Raw genomic sequence first — 21563 nt, 5'->3', positions numbered from 1 at the left:
TCTGTTTCCGCATTCGCAATCATTTGATTCAGAACAGCTACGATCGATCTGTTTTTTTCTTTCAGAAAAAACATTTAAGCTGAGATTCGAGGAATACATCGAGATGGTTTTATGTCTGAATCTTTGACTAGGTCGAAACTAGTCTTATTACCTAAAGATGAATATCTGGACACAAAAAGTATTACGAGACGCATCCATGTGTTTGTTGTCGTTTTTGGAACATAAACTTAACGACTATAATATTGGTCGCCTACATGACAAACTGGCGAGTGGAGTTGCACCAACGGTCGTACGCTGGGATGAGATTGGGCCACTCAATGGCGGAGACTGAGAAATCTTGGAGCCAGTTTGTGAGTAAGATCTCTTGGTCTAATGCAGGCAATGTAGATATCGCTTTGTCTATGGCTCGTTCCACCTCAACCCTCTCATAACCCGTCAGAACTGGAAACGCTAGCCCAAGCCTTGCGTGACTGAACAACGGTAGCCAGTTTGCAAGGAGCCTGAACTTCACTTGTCCTGGAACTTGTGTGCCGTCTCGTGCCATCTCTCCAATTAAGAGCGCTGCAATACATTCGTGAGAATTTTTGAGCAAACAATGAACCATACAAATGAATAAAGACCTGATGACCAATAATTAAACTTAGTAGCAACAAATCTAATAAAGTGAAATTATTCAAAACTAACGATATATTTAATCAAAATAGGCTAAACTACGTTCAACTAGGTAATATTAATTTAGAAAATATAACAAAAAAAAATTCACAATGCCAAGAAGAAATATAATGCCAAATGTTATTACCTGAAATTTTAACCAAGAGGCCTTGCACCCTAGGAGCAGCCGTAAGAGACAAGGAAGCTAAACCAGAAGCGTAGCTCCACCGTTTTATACCTTCTTCCACCGCACCATAACGCCTAAGTTTCTCCGTCATCCACAACAACTCCTCCGCCAGCTTCTCCACCGCCAGTTCAACCTCATTCTCCTGAAAACCACCAGCTCTCACCAACGCAGACTCTCTCCTCCTACTCTGCGATAACAAGTTACCAGTCATATCCGCCAAGGACCTCACCGTGCTGATGCACGTGCTCACCCCTCTCACGTAAGAGGCAACATAGCCTCCTAGAGGAAGGGCACTGACCAGACGCAGAGGCAGACCACCAACGGGTTCGTCTGCGGTTCTAGAACGTTTCAAGGAGTCATGTAAACGGGTAGTGGTGCGTGCAAAGGAAGACGCGAGGGCCACTCGATTTAGGTCAAGTAGTTCCACGTTGCAGCTCCGGGCGTTCTCTTCCATGATCTTCTCAGCCATTCCCATGGCAAATTGGTACTTTCTTGAGGTTACTGGAATCTCGTTCATTAGCGCTAGTGCCTACTCATAGTCATAGACAATGTTTAGATATTAGATGTATAAAATGGAAAATCAAAACCATTAATAAGGATACATATGGGACCATAGTCAATCGAATAATCCAAACATATGAACTTTTGTATATGTACATATTTACATTTATCTAAATGAGGAATAATTTCTAGCTCGAAACAGACAATTCATTTTTATAATAGCTTTGATTATTAATTATGTCTACTTATTCTAGACACTAATTAAGAATACAATTACAACTTAAAGATGTGTAATCGACTCTATGAGTCATCCACTCCCTCTTTGTTTTCATGTATGACGTGGCACCATGCATGTTGACCACGTAGCAATTACAGAGATAAAATGTCCACGTTATGCACCTCGTGTAGTATCCAATAATAGAAAGGTCCATAATCAAATGTTTATGATAATAGGAAAGAAGATATTACATTCAATCTGAGATCTGGCTATATATGCAAACATAACCTAGCAATAACACACAAGTCTACGTATATGATCGCCATGACTCATGTCCTGATTGGTTTTATGATAGTTAGACCAAATAAAACTAAAACGCTAAATGTTTAAAAATGTTAACCAAAGTACCAAACAAAAAAAAAAACTTAAACGTCAATGCTAATTTAACATCAAATAATGAAAGATTACATGTTAACACTTACGTGACAAAGTGCTCTACCGAGAGAGTTAACGGAAGGCACATCAGCGCCGTCACAAACCATCGTCCCCAAATCCGCCGACCCTGAATACTTCACCAACGCCGTTGACGACGAGGAGGGAGCGGAAGCCGGTACCAACGCTTTCTCAGCCGCCGCGGTAAGAAGACCCGAAGCAAAACTAAAGGGATGATAAGAATCAGAATAAGCAGAAGAAGAAGAAGAAGAAGAAGAAGAAGAAGAAGAAGTGATGAGAGGAAGAGGAAGATAGTCCAAGAAAACCCTAAGAACCCAAAGGGTTAGCCACGCCATCATCATAGACATGAACCTGAGATGGTCCGAAGCTGACCACCGCCTAGAAGCCAACTTAGGTGTGGAGACGGTGGTGGCAACGGATACAAGAGAACGAGCGGTGAAGATGGAGTTGAGGAGACCCGTCGTGGGACGATTGTTTCTGTATGTATGCTCCAAGTATTGTAGCTCCCTTGACGACGACATTCTCTTCTCCCTCGTCTTTTTTTTCTCCTTCGTCTTTGTTCTCTCTTAGTGAAGTTAATAATTGTTGGATCAGATATATATATATATAGACGTTGGTTTGTATATTTCTTCTTTTCGAAGTATATGATGAGATGCACCGCCTATGATCCACGAATGTGTTTTTCATCGTCGTGTAAGTATTTGATATTGTAGTAGTGTCGGCTAAATCTTTGCCGGGTTCCATGCGTCGTCGTTTTTCCCACATTTGACAAAATGGTAAACTATATTTTCCACAGACAGTTAGATATGCGGGGAACGTAACTACTGGAGTTGACATATATGGCTACTGAGAATTTGTTTTACATATTTTGCGGTACTATATATATTTGGAATTGGAATATTTTCCGAGTAATTTTGTATTCTTGTTTGGAGATATCTTTTGGTGCGTGTTGGTTGATATGTACGTTAATATTCAGAAGATGTGGTTCCGAATAACTAGCGTATGTGATAAAATTGATTGATCATGAACATATGGTATATTACATTACATGCCATTTCTGATATCTACAAGAGGAGCACCAAATGTGCTCGCTTCTCTATTCTTCTACGGGCTAAGCTTTCGTATTATACCGCTTTATATAATTTTGGGAGAAGGGGGTGAGGTATTCACATGTCGTTTCATGAATCAAAATCTGAAAAATCATCCTAACCATGATCTAATCATTTGCACGTAATTTTTTTCTGTAGTTTTCATTATTGTTAGTAGCTGACTAGCCGTTAAGGATCGCTAAAGACCAAATATAATTAAGTAGGTTGGTAACATATAAAAAGAGGAATACCAAAACCCATGTTCTTAATAATTTTCTTTCTTTTCCATCCAAGTTACTTTATAAAACAAATAGTATATGTACGATTGTTTAGTTGTCTTGCCTTTTTCAATTTGTATCCTCTTGACGTTCTGTTTTCCTATTTTGTTTTATTCGTACTTTGGTTTTTGTTTTTCTATTGTCAGCAAATGAACAAAACAAATATCTAAAAGCCAAATTGACCTTACCCATGTGATCGAAATTCTAAGAAATGTTTCAGTGACTTGCAGCAACGTTTACAACTTCTATATACATGTCGAAATTAGTGGCTTTGATTAGTAAACAATTAGCACTATCAAAAGAAAAATAATAAAATAAAAGACGTAACTGAGAATAAAGTTTACTGGTCTGAAAACAAGATCTGATTAGTCGAAGAAGAATGTGATCGATCCGAATTCAGTATCGGGTACATTACGGCAAGCAAGCCAAAAAGTCAAAATAATATGCTTCTCTTGTTCTGCTTGTGAAATTGCAACAAAAAAGTGGCCAATACTTTATTAATCATGTTTAAAATCGACTGATGTGTGTTTTTGAAGGTCAGATTATTTTTTTAAAAAATTATATGCATCAGTTATATAACCTTGAGGAAAAACTTAAACTAAGACGGTTAATATACATTTGTGGGACTAAAAGTTGACTCCACATTTAAACTTTGTTCAGAGCTTCGAGCAGCTTGTAGGTTTGATGAGGGCAAGGCCATACACTTGATGTAGTAAAAACATAAACTTGTGTCACGCCTATACATTCAATATATCATTAATATAAATATGACGAAACGTTGCCGAAACATCAACGAAATTGACAATAATGTAGTTCGACGATTAGCAAAAAAAGAAGAAGTAATTCGAAACTGAAGAAGTAGAGACGGAAGAGTACGACTAAAAAGTATGGAACTACGTATAATTTACGGATAATTAATTTTTTTTTTTTTTTTTGCAAGCTACGGATAATTAATTATCCATATTTAAAAATAAGGGATGTAGTCAACTTTTTGTTTCCATATCGTAATCAATAGCCCCACAGATACAATGTACTTTTCGATTAACATTGTTTGATTATCTTCTGACACATGAATATTATCTTACCGCAATTTGACGTACAATATGCTTTTAATAATCAATAAATACATAGATTTCCACTAAAGTTTGTTCTGGATAATATTAAAATGTTACATTCAATTAGATCAATGCATTCATGTGAATGGAAAGGCTGTCACGAGAAACAAAAATGTTATTAAGGTATCAAATGCTGACCTCAGATTTTGGATAGAGATTGACAATTAAGCATCACTTTAAAATTTCAAAGGATAAAAGTATATAAAGAGCTTTTATGATATCAAAATTTCTCAAATGAATATCTAAACTAAATAATATTAATATTTTAATAAGATTTAATAATTTAATTTATTTTTATAAAAAATGAATTATTTATAAATTATTTTTTTGAATTGAATGTCAAATTTATTCAAATCAAAAGCCATTGTTTTACATCAAGTGCAGTTTGTTTTAAAAATGTAAAATGACCAAAAGTCTACTATATGCCTACACTATGCTTCTTGTTGCTAACCAAAATCTTAAACCCTCTTCATATTTTTTATCTCTCATTCTCTGAACTGTGGTGAATTTATCTCGAACATTCTTAACCAGTAGGTGAATAAATCTAGTCACTGAAGAAGGTTTATCTCCATGGCGTCTTGCATTTCTTTCATGCCATATGGCATATAGGGCTGCTTGAAACACATACCGAAGAGTGAACTTATGTATCCTTTACTGTTCGTTTTGCAGAAATGAGCTGAAGGATCTCCAGCCATTTGGTTGTGTATTGCTCTCTCAGAAATTATGTTGTAAGAGCTTTCCATATTGCTGCTGAAAACGAACACTAAAAAAATATATACTATCTTGTCTCGATCGGCTCCCGACATAACACACATTCTTAGCTTATACTACTATTCCAATGAAGCATTCTACTTCCTATTGACAGCCTATCATGCATAGCAACCCAATGTATAAAGGCATACTTCGGCGTTGCATAGCTAAACCATATTGTCTTATCCCAACCACATTCTGTATGGACTTCTCTTATCACCAACCAAGTTATCTTAGTTGAGAATTTTGCCTTATATTGATCTTCTTGATATTTTCATGTGGTTATATCTTCCTCATACTTTGTTACTCTATGTCTTCTTTTCTACGCCCATGAACTACATCATATACCGTCGCATTGGCTTGTATACCCATATCAATGAATCCCTGATCTCCAAAGCTATCCCACAACCTCCCCATTGATGACCAAGAGTCATACCAGAATGAAGTTGTTTTTTCATTTTTTTACCTCAACTCTATGAAGGCTCTTTGCAGCGTCACGATACTTCAGAAGCTTCCTCCAAACCATGAACCATGCTGTGTATTCTTTGTCGTTCATAAAGAGCCTTTCCTGATCAGATAGACTTTAATCCAATTCACCCATAACGATTTTGCAGATGATAAAATCCTCCAAATCAGCTTTAGACAACATACTAAGTTAGACTCCTTTAACGGCTTGATACCCAATACACCTTCATTCTTCACTCTGCAAACTACATGCCAAGAGATCTTTGCATTTCGACCTTCTAACTTTGGTCCAGATCAGAAAAAGACTGCACAAAGTCGTTCTATCTCTTTTAGACACTCATTAGCCAGTCCAAAAGCAACCACCCAAAAATTTGTAAAACTTGTAATAACCGAACATCCTTCCTGCATAAGATAGGAATCTACCTGTATAGGAGTGCATTCTCTTCTTTATTTTCTCCACCAAAGGCAAATAATCACTCAATGTCATATGCTTTGTCAGAAGTGAAAGACCCAATTACTACCTAACTGACAATCCCCCCTCTGCAAACAAAAATGCTCTGTGATATCACTCTGATTTGTCAAAGATACTCCCGCCATAAATAATTTTAACTTCTCAAGACTGATATGTAACCCTGACATTTTGCCAAACTCATCAAATACATATAAGATCCATTTAATTGATCTTTTTGTTCTCTCTACAAACATCATTAAATCATCCACAAAACACATCTAACACAGATGTGTTGATATTTTTACACCTTGGGTGATATCCAATCTTTTTTTTCTCTGTTGTCTCATCGAGCATCTTCGATAGCACATTCATATATATCACAAAAAGATATAGAGAGAGAGCCTCTTGAACTCCGGAAATAACCTGCCAATTCTCCATTAATCTGGATAGAGAAAGAAGCAGTTGATATGCATAGATGAATCCAGTGAATGAACTTCTTAGGCAGATGAAGAGCTTCCAAAATCTTCAACAAAAAACTCTACTGAACCGAATCGAAATCCTTTGATATATCAATCTGCATTGCACATCTCGGAGACACTGAATTTATATGATAATCCTTAACCAATTATGTAGCTAACAACAGATTCTCTATTAGCAATCTATCTTTGATAAAAGCTGATTGATTAAGAGCTATACATTTTGGCATAACACTCTTTAATCGTCTTGCTATGATCTTCAAAATTGCTTTATATAGAACATTACAGCAAAAAAATTGACCTATAGTCTTTCATCATCCTCGCTTTTTTCTTCTTTGGTATTAGAGCCAAGATAGTGGAGTTAAGACCCTTAGGTAGAAACCCTTTGATGAAAAAAGACTGAATAGCAAGCGTAACGTCCTTCCCTATGACCGGCCATGCTTCCTTAAAAAACTCTGCAGTTAAACCATCTGGTCCATGAGACTTATTCTCTGTCATCTTGAATATAACTTCTCAAACTTCTTCCTACGTGACCTCTCTTTCCAACATACTCTATCAGCATCACTGCACTGAAACTTTAACAACTCTTCCAATCTTTCTTTTGTTGTTCCTTCATAATCCGGTGGAGTTTGGTTTAAAAGTTCATGGAAAAATTTCCCAGCTTCTTGTTTCACATCCTCTCCAGCTACAACAGTCCCATCAACATAAAAAATCTCACGAATTGCATTTTGTATCTCTCTGATTTTCATTGCATTATGAAACACTATTGTTCCCATCACCCACTTGCAACCAGTGAAGTTTTGATCTTTGCATATTCAAACTCTCCTCTAAATCTGCCAGTCGCTTCCACTTCACACAAGCAATCCCCTCTTCCTTTATATCTCCAGCAGTTAAGTTTTGCATTGTTTGCTTATGCTTTTCACAAAGATTTAAATATGCTTCCTTAGTTCTCTTATATAAATCCCTAGCTTCTCCTTACTCAATGACCAAAGCGGTTGCTTAAGCCTCTTCAAATTCTTGATGAGTTTGAACATAGCAGATCTAGAGTGGAAAAGCGATGTACCTTGACTCCAATGTGTCTTTATGAGTGGCAAAAACTCAGGCATTTTAGTTATAGCATTTGTGAATTTAAAAGTCCTCCTCTTCTTTCTTACTTCTTCTCAAATTTGAATTTTACACCTCAAATGATCAGAGCATTCCCCTGCTTCAAATATACTATAAACCCTCGAGTATTGATGAATCCATTCTTCATTAATAAGCACTCTGTCTAACTTCTTGCAGATGAGCCCTTCTTCTCTTTTATTGCACCAAGTATATAGAGATCCTTGATAACTCATATCAATAAGATCAAAATGCTCCACTACAGACTGAAAATCTCTCATGTCTGTAGGGATGTTTGTTGGTGTACCAAACATCAAATGTTCATGACTCTTCAAAATTTCATTAAAATATCCCATCAAAACCCAAGCCTTTTGTCGAAACAAAGTAGAGTCTTTATGGTTTCTAATATCCTCCCACAAACTTTTTTTTTCTTCTGATGTATTTAACGCGTAAACAAATGAGCAAAAGAACTCTTTCTTACATTCTTCCATCATCACAGAACAAGTTATGATCTGGCTACTCTTGAAAACCAGTGTTAGTCTTACATTTGATCGCCATACAACCCAAATCCTACCAAGCGTATTGTATTCATAATTAGAAAGAACATCCCAATCTCTGAACACCTCCGTATATATCATATTCTCCTTCCTTTCCTTAACTCTTGTTTCAATTAAACATCCAAATTGAGCCTCCACTCCCCTTATCCATTCACGTACGACGGTATGCTTTGCTGATTGATTAAAATCCTTATATGTTCCAAAAGAAACTTGTTAATGATTATTTTTACGGATACCCTTTCTAGCCTTCTTGCTAGGGATATTCTCTTTTGCCTTCTAAACAGGTTTATCCGATAAAAACTTTCGATTATTCTTTGATGAGCGAGAAAGATATTGTCTTATCAACTCTTCTTGCTCATTCTCATCTTTTTTTAAACCAGCTTCCTCACTTCCATCGTCGTCCTCAATCTCTCTCGCTTCTAGCTCTGATTTCTTTATCTCTTTTAGACTCTCCTCCATTTCCTTCCCATTACCACTTTCCTCTATCCCTTCTTTCCCTCTTTCCTCCTCTTTCTCTTCAACATCCCTCTCATCAGAGATAGTTAATGCTGAAAACCTTGATGGAGTGATTTTAACTTCACCATATTTTATTCCTTTTGATTTCCAGTACTCTTCCTTTTTTTGTTTGGACTTGCACACTCTTGATTACTCATTTCAGAACCAACTACCTTTCTTAAATCTGCAACAACTTCCTATTTCACATCCTTTTTTAATATCACATCATGTTCATTTTTTTTTAGAATCCACTTTTTGTACTGTCTCCTGAACATTACTTTTTTTTTTTCATAATACAAGCCTTTTCCAGACGATTCCATTTTCCACAATAGACACATCGCAAAGCCAAAGATATGTGAATTCAATGTTAACCGGCTTACCATGTATCGTGAACTCTTTCGTAAGATTTGCTTTCACAAAGATTTTTGCCACCTCAAATGTCGAGCAAGCTGTTGTTTCTGGGTGTAACCTAACTGGAAACCCCACTGCACTCGTTATGAAACTTAGATCTTCCCAAGAAAACATATTCATAGGAACATTCTTCAAATGCACCCATAACGGCACTGATTCCTCTTCTGCTGATGTTGTTTAAATGTTTGGTTGCCACTTCGAGACCACCATTGGAATGTTTGCGATGCTCCACATACCCCACCTTAAGATCCTCTCCTAGCTGAATTATTTGTTACTCTAAACTTCATCGTTCTAGAGTTGATTTTATATATTTCAATCTGTTGATCTCAATCCCCAAATTTCCAGATCTTATTCAGAATGACATGAACTTTCGCCATGTGTGGTGCATCCTTCAGAAATTTCCCAATAATGAAATCTTCCCAAAGAGGTGATGAGTTCTCGATCACATTCGTCGGAGCCTCCACTGTATGTTACCCTTCCAATACCGAGAGATTTAGATCGTATTTTTCAGAATTTTCCTTTCTTTTGCTACTTCAACCCATGAACTACCAGATCAAATCGGAGGATTTAGAATTCCTCCGGAAACTCCTGAGTACCCATCGGATCCGCCGCTGTCGACAGGAATCAAAAATCAAAAATCGTCTTAAAATCACATTCTTAGCAAAACTGTACGTTTTTTATTTATTTAGAAATTGACAGATGTAATGAGATTCTTCTCATGATTATTATTAAGTTTCTTATTTAAAAATATTATCTTAACTTTTTATTTTTATTTATTTATTTATAAGTGATATATTTATTAGAGTTCAACTAATGTGTTGGAAATAGACTCGGAATGTAATTTCAAAAGGAGAAAAACTCTGATCAAAAATCTTATCTGATTTTAATGAAAAAAAAAATCTTATCTAAAATAAAAATAGTAGCGGTCTTCTCTGTCTATTGACCCAGTTTTGCGGGCGTCTACTAATTTAGAGCCACAAAATCAATTAAAAATATCCGTCTTTTAGAAAAAGTGTCAAAGAGAAAACAAAAATAGATTTAGTTGAGTCAAAATTGTAGTTCTACTGCTACACAAATGTGAAGAGTGTGTTTATTTTAACTTAGTGTAATTATTTACTTTGCAGCGTTATTCTTCACCTAACGTTATACTTCATCTAAACACAACGTTATATTTAATAAAAATCAACAAATAAAAACTATTAAAAGACACGAGATTTATGGAAGAAGATTAGATCCAGAGAGCAATAGCAAGTGGGTAAGAACGAGAGAACAGCTGTTCTTCTCCTTCATTCTCACCTCAAAGTCAGCTGACAGTTCGTTACTTCTAATCCTATAAATTTCAACCCTTCTTCTCCATTTTTCATAATCATATCGTTTCTTGTCTCTTCTTGACTTTTCTTCTCCAAATCCTTTTCGGACAGGATCTACCACAGGTAAATAATTGTCTGAAAAAACAAACAAACACAAACACCAAGAAGAAGAAGAATAACAAGATCTGCTCTGTTTTTGTTTCCTCAGTGTGAAACAGAAAAGTCAACACTGAGTTTCCACGACGTCGTTTTAGCAAATCGGAGAAATGGCCGGAGGGTTCGTCAGTCAAACGCCGGGAGTTCGGAACTACAACTACAAACTCACACCGAAAGTGTTCGTAACATGTTTCATCGGTGCTTTTGGTGGTCTCATCTTCGGATACGATCTCGGGATCTCAGGGTTTTTTTTCCAAGTCTTGTTTCTTCTTTGATCTAACCTAGGAGATATCCAGTGAGTAATTTTAGGGCTTTTTGTTGCTTGTAGGAGGGGTAACCCAAATGGAGCCATTCTTGGAAGAATTTTTCCCTTACGTGTATAAGAAGATGAAGAACGCACACGAGAACGAGTACTGTCGTTTTGATAGCCAGCTTCTCACTCTCTTCACTTCGTCTCTCTATTTAGCGGCTTTGGTCTCTTCCTTGTTCGCCTCCACGATAACCCGAGTCTTCGGAAGGAAATGGTCCATGTTCCTCGGTGGTCTCACCTTCTTCATCGGCTCTGCTTTCAACGGCTTTGCTCAAAACATCGCTATGCTTCTCATCGGTCGTATCTTGCTCGGTTTCGGAGTCGGATTCGCCAATCAAGTAAGTTCTAAAAAACAGATAACTTGATGAAGAAGCAAGAAGAACGCTTTTATTAATCAAGTTTTTGTTTTGGTTTCAGTCAGTTCCTGTCTATCTGTCGGAAATGGCTCCTCCGAATCTAAGAGGAGCGTTCAACAATGGGTTTCAAGTAGCGATTATATTCGGTATCGTAGTCGCAACGATCATCAACTACTTCACCGCACAGTTGAAAGGTAACATCGGATGGAGAATCTCACTAGGGTTAGCTTGTGTCCCTGCGATGATGATTATGATCGGAGCTCTGATCCTTCCCGACACTCCCAACTCTCTCATCGAACGTGGCTTCACCGAAGATGCCAAGAAAATGCTTCAATCTATCCGAGGAACCAGTGAAGTCGATGAAGAGTTTCAAGATCTCATTGATGCGAGCGAGGAGTCTAAGCAAGTGAAACACCCGTGGAAGAACATCATGCTTCCTCGTTACAGACCGCAGTTGATAATGACTTGCTTCATTCCTTTCTTCCAACAGCTTACCGGAATCAATGTCATTACGTTTTACGCTCCCGTTCTGTTTCAAACCTTAGGGTTCGGTAGCAAAGCCTCGCTCTTGTCGGCTATGGTAACGGGAATCATCGAGCTCTTGTGTACCTTTGTCTCTGTTTTCACGGTTGATAGGTTTGGAAGAAGAGTCTTGTTCCTCCAGGGAGGTATCCAGATGCTTATCTCTCAGGTAACAAATAAACCCTAACCCTAAACTTACTTTCTTGAGAAACACGCGATCTCTTGAATGCCATCATGCGTGTTACAGATTGCTATTGGAGTCATGATCGGAGTCAAGTTTGGAACGGTTGGAACAGGGAACATAGGGAAAACAGATGCTAATCTGATCGTGGCGCTGATCTGCATCTATGTAGCGGGTTTCGCCTGGTCGTGGGGACCGTTGGGATGGCTGGTACCTAGTGAGATATCTCCACTAGAGATCCGATCAGCAGCTCAAGCCATAAACGTAGCGGTGAACATGTTCTTCACATTCCTTGTAGCTCAGCTCTTCCTGACTATGCTCTGCCACATGAAGTTCGGACTATTCTTCTTCTTTGCGGTGTTTGTCTTTATAATGACGATATTTATCTACTTGATGTTGCCTGAGACGAAGAATGTGCCCATTGAAGAGATGAATAGAGTATGGAAGGCACACTGGTTCTGGGGAAGGTTTATTCCTGATGAAGCTGTTGGTGTTAGTGCTGCTGAGATGCAGCAAAAGTCTGTATGATGATGAAAATGTTTTCTTTGGGCAAAAAGACTTGTGAGAAAATTTGAAATGAAAATGTCAAAATATGCTTATTCCTGAAAGAAAGCTGCTCTGCTCTTTGATGCATAGACTTAGCATATTCTTTCCTTATTCAATGTCTTTGTTGTAATCGTAATTTGGACCTAAGAAAGCTACGAAAACTAAAAAATATTCAAAAAGGGAAATCAGTTTGTCTTATGTTTTTGAACTCTTACTTAACATTTCTGTGATTCTTTGTTTGAGAAAATGAGTTGTAATGCTAAGAAACCAGTAATAGTCATCAGTAAAATCAAGAATAGTCTTATATTTTAAATATCTTATTTAAAAACCGGGTTTTAGTTTTTTTAGTTAAAAATTAAGAGACGGGTTCTTATATGCCGCTAAAAACTCCCTATCTTAAAAAAACTCTCCATTAATCATGCTCTAAGTTTCTATTATTTTTAAAAGAGATTAGGATTTGTTTCATGACAGGTTTCAGTTTCTGATATTATTGTCCACAGTAGGTTGAATAAAAAATACTCTACAGAAAGGATTTTTTCTGCTCTTTTACGTGAAAATGCAAAAATCAATAAGAAGACAGGTCTGTAAGAGAAACTTTCTAACAAACAGTCAAACATGTCCATGATATTTGGTATCAAACATTAATCAACTCTTGTTACTAGCTAACTACTTCCCCTTATCCTAAGATCAAGAAAGATAAGGTAAAGAAGTTATTACACAACACAACACGCAACATTTAATCCAATCCCTAGTTAGGTCACTACATTATCTATTTAAAAAGATCAAAAAGGTGATTCAATTTTTTGAGTTTTTAGTATATAAAGTTTAATCAGTTTCTAACTTTTTCTAGTTTTACTGATTCTGTTATTTTCTGCTATCAGGTGGTATACCAGTTAAACTCTAAATATAATCGATTTCACAATTCAGTTTTGTTAGTAAATTTGTAAAAGAAAGTTATCAGATTCTATATTTAATAAGATTCCATTGAAATCTAAAAGCATCTCCAGTTCATCTATATATATATTTGTTCAATAATAGCATTTAGAAACAAATTTTTACTTTATCCCAACTCTATAATCTTCCTCTAAAATATATATCTCCACATTAAAGGTCACAACAAGAAACTGAAAATGCAAATGGTCTTAGCTTTCTTCTTGACGTTTAAATAATTTTGCAGATGGCTTGGACATGTAAATGTGATACAGAAAGAAAAAAGATGTTTCAGATATGATCAGATGTATCAAGTAATCAATCTATTATTAATAAAGTCATGCTTGCTTCTATCTTGTGTCATTAATCAATGGTTCAAGCAGAACTAGAAAGCTTTATGCTTTCACGTACAAAAAAGATTTAGAAAACCGTATTCAGTGTCTTGATTTATTCTTTCTTTATTCAATGTCTCTGTTGCAAATCTTAATTTGAATCTAAAGAAAGCTAAGAAAATTAAAAAGCATTCGAAAGTGAAATCAGTTTGTCTTAAGTTTTTGTACTATTACTTGACATTTCTGTGAATCTTTGTTTGAGAAAGTGAGTTATAATGCTAGGGAACAAGTAATAGTCATCAGTAGAATCAGAATAGTCTTATATTTGAAAAAGGAGTTATATAACAAGTTTCTATTGTTTTTGAAAGAGATTATGGATTTGTTTGATGACAGGTTTCAGTTTCTGGTATTATTGTCCAAAGTATATAAAATCTCTATAGAAAGGAAATTTTCTGATCTCTTATGTGAAAATGCAAAACCAAATAAGAAGACAGGTCTGTAAAAGAAACACTCTAACAAACAGCCAAACCTGTCCATGATATTTGGTAAGGGTAACATTGATAAACTCTTGTTACCAACTTGTACTTTCCCTCATCCGAAGATGAACAAAGACAAGGTTGGTAAATAACTTTTTACACAACACAACACACAACACCTAATCCATTCCCTAGTTATAGGAGGAGAATAGTACACCATGGATTTCTAGTTTATAGAAGTCACTACATTATCTATTAAAAAGACCGCAAAAGTAAATCAATTTCTAGTTTTTAGTATTTAAATTTTATTCAATTTTTTTTACTGATTCTGTAATAGGCATGGGCATTCGGGGTCCCAATCCATTTTCGTTTTTGTCCAATCAGGTCTCGGTTTTTCAGATTTATCAAAATCAGCTCATTCGGATTATATGAAAGTTCGGTTCGGGACCGATTTGGGTTCTATCGGGTCCGGGCCGTGGTTAGTAAATCTTCAAAGAACAGGTACAACCCGATGTATTTTCGGGTTTGGATCCCAATCGGTTTTTTAGTTTAAAAGTATCTGATCTGTACCTATTTTGTAACCAAAACATAAGTAAAATTGATTCTTCAGTTTTAAAAAGTATTTGATCTGTACCTATTTTGTAACCAAAACATAAGTAAAATCGATTCAAAACTAAGAAAGGAACATCAAACGTGATCATTCAAAATTAAACGAAAGTGAAACATAGTTATTGATAGAAAGAAAACAAAATAGATAAAACCATAATATGAAAACCAAGTTCTCATGAAATGAGAAACATTATTCAACGAAAACAAAACCAAATCTAAAAACTTTAAGCATCAACCACCACTTTCAACCGTAGACAATTATTTTAGATGTTCTTCAATATCTTTAGGGTCCGACTAGTAACTATTCTGGAAACAAGATGAACGAATAAGAAATAAATGTAGAGGAATAAAATAGCAGGAATGAAATTTAAAATAGCAGGAAGAATGGAATGTAGTGACCATTTCTTTTCAAATTTAACAAGGAATAATTTTGTTTTTTATTTCTCTACAAAAAAAAATGGAATGAGAAGGAAAAATTATTCCTTGTGAATTGTGATTTTTTCGGAATGGTAGGGAACGCATTATTCCTCGTCATTCCTTGGCCACCATTAGTGTATTTTGGATACATATTATGAATTGAGATCATGTTCGGTACAATTATTTTTGGGATTTTGAATGTTTTGGGTTCTATGATATCCATTTAAGTTCGAGTTCGGTTTGACTAATACCCACCATAACCTGAAATAATATAAAACAAGATCCATTCGGTATTTATGTCGGATTCGGATCGGTTCAGAATCATTTTATTGGATCAAGTTCGGTTCGGTTCGGATTTTCGGGTTCGGTTTATTTACCTAGCCTTAATTCTGCTATTTTCTAGTTAAACTCGAATATATTTATCTCAATTCAGTTTTGTTAATAAATTTGTAAAAGAAAGTTATCAGATTCAGTATTCAATAGATTCTATTAAAAACTAAATTTTCTTTTTGAGAAATTAGTATAGAATTTACAAAAAGGATAATTCCACAAAAAATATCTCCAAAGTCAGTAAGTCAATATATGACAATATAACATTCCTTATAATAGTAAAGAAAAACATTACATGGGCTGTCCGTATGGTAAAGCCCAAATACTTTAATCATCGTGTAGGAAAAAGATTGAGTCGGCCACATACCAAAGAATATTCTCTCTCCTCTCTCTCTCCCGTGACGGTTCTTTTCTTCTCTCTCTCATCTCTCCCTCCGACAAAATTTCTCAGTTCCCGTCATGTCTTCCGGCGGAAACTCAACTGCCTCCACCGCCCCCGCGGTCGAAAAGATGTTCTTTTGCTACCAGTGCAACCGCACAGTCAACATCTCAATCTCAATCTCCTCCGCCGCTGATCCTTTCTGCCCTCTTTGCTCCGGCGGCTTTCTTGAAGAATACGACGAACCCGTCCCTACTCTACCCCCGAATCTCAATCCCGAATCCGGTTTCTTCCCCATGGCCGATCCTTTCTCCACCTTGCTCCCTCTCCTCTTCGGCTCCTCCTCCGCTCCTCCTTCCTCCACAAACCCGAGCTTCTTCGGACCCCGCTCTACCCAGAACCAGCCTCAAGGCGGCGCCTTTGATCCGGTTTCCTTCCTCCAGAACCATCTCCAGCATCTCCAATCCAGCGGCACGCACGTGCAGTTCTTGATCGAGGATCATCCTCTGGATCCGTCTAACCGAGCCCCGGGGCATGTCGGGGACTACTTCTTCGGCCCTGGTCTCGAGCAGCTGATTCAGCAGCTAGCGGAGAATGATCCCAACCGCTACGGAACTCCTCCTGCTTCGAAATCGGCTATCGAAGGGCTGCCGACTGTTAAGGTGAGTAAGGACATGTTGAAGTCTGAGATGAACCAGTGTGCTGTTTGTATGGATGAGTTTGAGGATGGCGGCGATGTGAAGCAGATGCCTTGCAAGCATGTGTTTCATCAGGATTGTTTGATGCCGTGGCTGGAGTTGCATAACTCTTGTCCCGTTTGTCGGTATGAGTTGCCTACGGATGATCCTGATTATGAGAACAGGGGTCAGGGGCAAGGAGGTCAGACGAGTGGGGATGGTGGGCAGACTCCGAGGAGCTTTAGTGTACAGCTTCCTTGGACGTTTGGTGGGAGACGGGATGGTTCAGGGTCAGGAGCTCCTGGAAGTGGTGGTGGTGGAGGTGGAGGTGGGTCCAATCTTGGGACCAGGCAGGAAGATTTGGATTGAGGTTTGTATTTTTGCCTTACTAAGTAAGAACCCTTTGTTTGTTTTCTTCTGCGTTGTTGTCTTTGTGTGGCTGCAAGAACATTGTCATTTCTACGGGTAATTAAAGTTAAGTCTTCGTTTAGGCATATGTTTTGCAATGGTGATAGATATGAAGATCAAATGTGGCTGCTTGATCAAGAAAATTCATAGGCAAAAACTAGTTGCTCCATTTCTCTTGCTGCTCCTTTCTCTGTTTGCAATATATATATCCTTGCTTTTATGGTATCTTTGGGTTTCCGAGCTAAAGCTCCCCTGTAATGCGCTAACCTTGGATGTTTAGATGCTATAAAGAAACTTTTTTGACTCCTGTCTTGACCTAAGAAATAAAGAGCGTACTGAAAGCATTTAAGGCCTTGTAGAAAATAGAAAGTTTGTTGCAGTATAGAATAGGTAATCTTCTGTAGATGTGCCGTGCATATATGGGTGTTCTAACTTCCGTTTTTAGTGATTTGGCCAATTGGGCATGTAATATTTAAGTAACTTGAGGATTTTAACACTTCTAGTGATTTGTTCTCTGTGCTTTAGCGTGTAAAAACTCGTGCTTTGTAATTGTAAACTGAGAATGTGGATAGGGGTGAATTTGTTACGGATTCTGGCTAATCCATTACCATTAGTGTAACTGCTGATTGGATTTTTATCATACTTTCAGGTTTAGACCTTTATGGTTAGATTTCTTTTTAACCACTTTACAGCTACATGTTTTTGGATCCATGAGGTTTAAATTGTAGTGCGTTGAAGATAATATCAAACTACTTTGTCCGAAAATTTTACTTGGTTTATTTTGTTGTGTGCAGTATGGCCAGAGTCATTGCTTGGAAATTTGATTGGGAAAAGGATGCGCAGAAGTTTTCACCAAACAAAAAAAAAAGCAGTTTCATTAGGAAAAAAGTGACATTGATGTTTTGCAATATTTTGTACATTTACAAAAAGACAAAGGAGGATTTTACTTGTCGGTGTTATTTTGGGATTATACAAGGAATGTGAGTTTTAAAAATCGGAATATTTCATATAAATGTGTTATCTTGGTTATTTTCTCATATAACAAGTTCTTTGGAGTGGGTCTGAAAGTGAAATCGAGACCCGAAGACTGAAAATATGAAGTGGCAGACATTGATTGATTAATATCTACAAAAAGAGATATATATCTAACAAACAGTCCCTTGTGGTGTGTTTTGTGACATTTTTATATCATACGACTTTACAGCTTTTTGTTTTCAAAAGTTCTTCTTATATTACACAGTCGCACATTTGCAGAGCATTTTTCCATCGCTTTATCTTCTTAAATGGCATGTAATGTATAGTGCGGGAGGCAATGGAATGTGATTTTCAAAAGGCACACTTCATCACATGCAATATGTTAAAGGACACGATAAGTATTTGTAAAACTGAATGAAATATATATATGGATTATGTTTTATAGATGATGAGGACTCCGTCGCCAAAATCACCAACTTTCAAGCACCATCTGGTAACGACTTAACAAACATACGAGGAATTAAGGACGCAGGACCTTTGCATGGCGACCAAGGAACTTTCTCTAGGTTAAAAATAAAAGGGGTTCGTATTGATATAGTTGATCCAAAGGTCTAATCATATATTTTTACTCATAAGGGTTCTAAGTACACTTTTTTGGGGTTAAAGATAGGGTTCTAAATTACTAGATGAAGGAATTAATTTTTGGTTCATCTGTTAAAAAATGGTTTATGTATTAACTGTTCTTGGATTTGTTGAGTGGGCATAACATAAACATTGCTAGGATTGAGTTTGATGATAACTCTTTTATCTAATAATGTTGATGGGGTTATGGAATATGATTGATAAGACTTCAATCAATGATGGAATAGTATTTGTGAGAAGCAGTAACCAAGGTGGTATTGTCATTTTGCTGTTGTTGTTGTAGTAAGTTATTATATAATATGTTTGCATGGTGTTGACATGATTAGTGCGATTCACAAGAGTGTGAAAATGATCGTTGTTAGACATCTTTGCATGCTCTAAGACTTTGCTGCTGCTTTTATGTGTGGTTCAGTGTGTGTGTGTGTCCTATGATCTGAAGATGGTGGCTGGTGGCTAAAGTCATTGTTTGGAACTCTTGAGAGAAAAAAATTATCAAAAAAGTTTCACAAAAATGGTAGTTTCAATACGTAAAAGAGAGTTTAAACAAGTTTACAAGATTCGGATATGCGATGAAGAAGAATGAATATTTTAATCTGATTCCAGTCATGTTATTAGTATAGTCTTATATATGTCTAATCCTACTCACATGTAACGTGAAAGAATACTTTTATTTGGTTCCGTGATTATATCCTCTAGTGATCTTAAGTTATAAAAATACAGTTTTTCTTTCATTTGCATTATTGTTTTCTATCTTTACTCACAGCTTTGGATTGACCCAAACCAAACCCAATCTATATTCGGACATGAAATCTAAACTATGATAAAGATGGAGCACGAAGAAATTTAGAAAGTGGGAAACAAAGCTGATAACATATCTAAAAGAAGCATCAGATGAATAATCCCTTATGTGTTTGAAAGTCTTTTTGACCTTTTGATCATATGAGTTCAACCTTTTATATTTTTGGGTGAGAACTGAAAATCAGTTTAGGATTTACAGATAAAAGCAACTTTGCAATCACGATTTTCCCCACGGCTATTTCTTAAGTGACATTATAATGTGGTCGACATATTAAAAACTGATTTCGAAAGGCATACTTGATCACATGGTCGGAACATGTTTTTTCATATTCCAAAAGGTAACAATACTCATGTATGTACTTGAAGATTAAAAAATAAGTAATGATATAGCGTGAAATAGAAGGCGATGTCACAAACCAAATCGCAATTAGCTTTGATAATCTAGCTTTGGTAATCTAATTTTATTAAGAACCACATCATATACCAAATTGTTAGAGCAGCTTTCTAAAACAAAAAAAAATAATGTTATTATAAAAATTTAATTATGCATTAATTTTGTAAGACCAATTGAGACATTAATGCAGTGACATCTGTCACTTAAAATTAGGGGTCGATTCTTAAATGTCCACGGTAAGAACTCTTTCTATACTCTTTTTTTTTCCCACAAATTGAATTCATTCATACGGAAGATAGCAATATTCATACAAAAGCTGACAGCCAAACGAACTAGCTCCAGAACCAAAAGTCCATAGAAAGCGGCAACTAAATCCCACACCGGGGCGACTTAAACCCACACCAGGGTAACTTAAGAAAGAACATAAAACATAACAGCTACAACGATACAATAGTGCACCTAGCAGTCTTTAGAAAGGAAAAAATGTCAATGATTGGGAGTTACCGCTGCTGCCTATAGCCCGCCACCCGGTACCTTCCACTTCTACACCCAAACCACACTTATCGCTGCTGCCTCGCCCGCCAAACGATAAGACCAAGACCCAGAGACTTCACAAACTCGACAAGGGGAACACGCTGCTCGGTCCACACACCTTGGATACATAAACACTCTACGATCTAAGAAAGAAGCTCATCCAAACACCAAGAAGATGAAGCCTTGCCAACCGAACCTCTCTATAACCTCTCTATAAACACCAAGAGAGAAGAACCAACCGGCAAGCAACCAATGGACACATTACGCCTAAAAGAAAGACTGCTAAGTCATAAGTAACACATCCAAACCGGCGAAGCTCACTGAGCCACATCACAACTCCCTCAAAATAACTCAAACAAAGCAGCAAAAAAGAAATGTGGATGGACCACATAACCCACCGCAATGAAGAAACTCCTCCACTTCATCTAATCAAAGAGATGTTCCTCTGAACAAAAAAAGAGATCCCTCCGCAAGAATATGGACAAACTGACTCCACATACACAAACACACAGACCAACGCTTTCAGAAAGAGGTAGTACGATAAACCTCAGGCCATGAAGAACAGCGAAGGAAAGGGCAAGCAAAAGCTCACCAGACCCACACCAAGTCGCTATCCCCCCAAACCTGACCCAGATTTGGAAAGGCACCGAATCGAAACTACCCTCCTGTGAAGCCCCTCCCCAATGACTCCTTGCAGCATCTCGCTGCTACTCCAGTGACGCGACAGACCCTGCCTCGCCGATTTAGATCCTCCAGAAACTCCATGGAAATCCAGAGCAACGCGCATCTCGATGCAGTGCGAGAAAGACGAAATCGGAAAAGAACATGAAAACTGACAAAAGAACTATAAAGAGAGGAGGAGGAGGAGGAGGAGAGGGCTCTCACGGCAACGAACCACCGGATACGCCCCTCCTCTGATCTGATTATGTTGACGGCGCTTCTAGGGGTTTCGCAAATTCGAAACTGTCTATAAGCAGAAAATTGCGGAACTCTTTCTATACTCTTTCATCAATATTAATTATTTTTCATTTTTCTTAAATGGTAAGAACTCCTTTAAAAACTCATCGATGGAGCTAGTCTAGCCA

The 21563-nt window shown here is 37.0% G+C and overlaps 3 protein-coding genes across 9 annotated transcripts; 2 read left to right on the top strand and 1 right to left on the bottom strand.

Moving 5' to 3' along the window:
• Positions 1 to 43: 43 nt before the first annotated feature.
• Positions 44 to 2647, bottom strand: BNAC05G32780D. 2 transcript variants are annotated; one of them, XM_013865804.3, is made up of 4 exons: positions 2361 to 2640; positions 2039 to 2213; positions 800 to 1367; positions 44 to 561 (listed from the first exon to the last, which is right to left on the bottom strand). In XM_013865804.3, exons 1-4 carry the CDS (start codon positions 2528 to 2530, stop codon positions 251 to 253), a joined length of 1224 nt encoding a protein of 407 aa, XP_013721258.1. In that variant the 5' UTR covers positions 2531 to 2640; the 3' UTR covers positions 44 to 250. The 2 variants fall into 2 exon arrangements, with proteins under 2 accessions (XP_013721258.1, XP_013721256.1); XM_013865802.3 differs by having other exon boundaries at positions 2039 to 2647.
• A 7731-nt stretch (positions 2648 to 10378) lies between these two features.
• On the top strand, positions 10379 to 12775 carry LOC106425153 (sugar transport protein 4-like). 5 transcript variants are annotated; one of them, XM_048756928.1, is made up of 5 exons: positions 10379 to 10629; positions 10715 to 10906; positions 10992 to 11310; positions 11390 to 12019; positions 12098 to 12775. In XM_048756928.1, the coding sequence occupies exons 2-5, from the start codon at positions 10773 to 10775 to the stop codon at positions 12557 to 12559; spliced, it is 1545 nt and encodes a 514-aa protein (XP_048612885.1). In that variant the 5' UTR covers positions 10379 to 10629; positions 10715 to 10772; the 3' UTR covers positions 12560 to 12775. The 5 variants fall into 5 exon arrangements, with proteins under 5 accessions (XP_048612885.1, XP_048612887.1, XP_048612888.1 ...); XM_048756932.1 differs by having other exon boundaries at positions 10525 to 10629; positions 10715 to 10919; positions 10991 to 11310; XM_048756930.1 differs by having other exon boundaries at positions 10409 to 10906; positions 11394 to 12019.
• Positions 12776 to 15902: 3127 nt separating this feature from the next.
• Positions 15903 to 18164, top strand: LOC106425164 (E3 ubiquitin-protein ligase RING1-like). 2 transcript variants are annotated; one of them, XM_013865895.3, is made up of 2 exons: positions 15903 to 17097; positions 17930 to 18164. In XM_013865895.3, the coding sequence occupies exon 1, from the start codon at positions 16131 to 16133 to the stop codon at positions 17094 to 17096; it is 966 nt and encodes a 321-aa protein (XP_013721349.2). In that variant the 5' UTR covers positions 15903 to 16130; the 3' UTR covers position 17097; positions 17930 to 18164. The 2 variants fall into 2 exon arrangements, with proteins under 2 accessions (XP_013721349.2, XP_022559190.2); XM_022703469.2 differs by having other exon boundaries at positions 15903 to 17119.
• The last annotated feature ends 3399 nt before the right edge of the window (positions 18165 to 21563 follow it).

The sequence above is a fragment of the Brassica napus genome, chromosome C5, assembly GCF_020379485.1.
Source record: "Brassica napus cultivar Da-Ae chromosome C5, Da-Ae, whole genome shotgun sequence".
Lineage (NCBI taxonomy): Eukaryota > Viridiplantae > Streptophyta > Magnoliopsida > Brassicales > Brassicaceae > Brassica > Brassica napus.
This window is presented reverse-complemented; position numbering and strand designations above follow the sequence as displayed.

Bases quoted from the DNA above. Each gene is read 5' to 3' on its own strand.
- BNAC05G32780D (XM_013865802.3), bottom strand. From the start codon at position 2,530: ATGTCGTCGTCAAGGGAGCTACAATACTTGGAGCATACATACAGAAAC. The intron at 1,368-2,038 runs GTAAGTGTTAAC...GACTATGAGTAG, and splicing joins TCGGTAGAGCACTTTGTCAC to GCACTAGCGCTAATGAACGA. The intron at 562-799 runs GTAATAACATTT...AATGTATTGCAG, and splicing joins CCTCTTGGTTAAAATTTCAG to CGCTCTTAATTGGAGAGATG.
- LOC106425153 (XM_048756928.1), top strand. From the start codon at position 10,773: ATGGCCGGAGGGTTCGTCAGTCAAACGCCGGGAGTTCGGAACTACAAC. The intron at 11,311-11,389 runs GTAAGTTCTAAA...TTTTGGTTTCAG, and splicing joins GAGTCGGATTCGCCAATCAA to TCAGTTCCTGTCTATCTGTC. The intron at 12,020-12,097 runs GTAACAAATAAA...TGCGTGTTACAG, and splicing joins TCCAGATGCTTATCTCTCAG to ATTGCTATTGGAGTCATGAT.
- LOC106425164 (XM_013865895.3), top strand. From the start codon at position 16,131: ATGTCTTCCGGCGGAAACTCAACTGCCTCCACCGCCCCCGCGGTCGAA.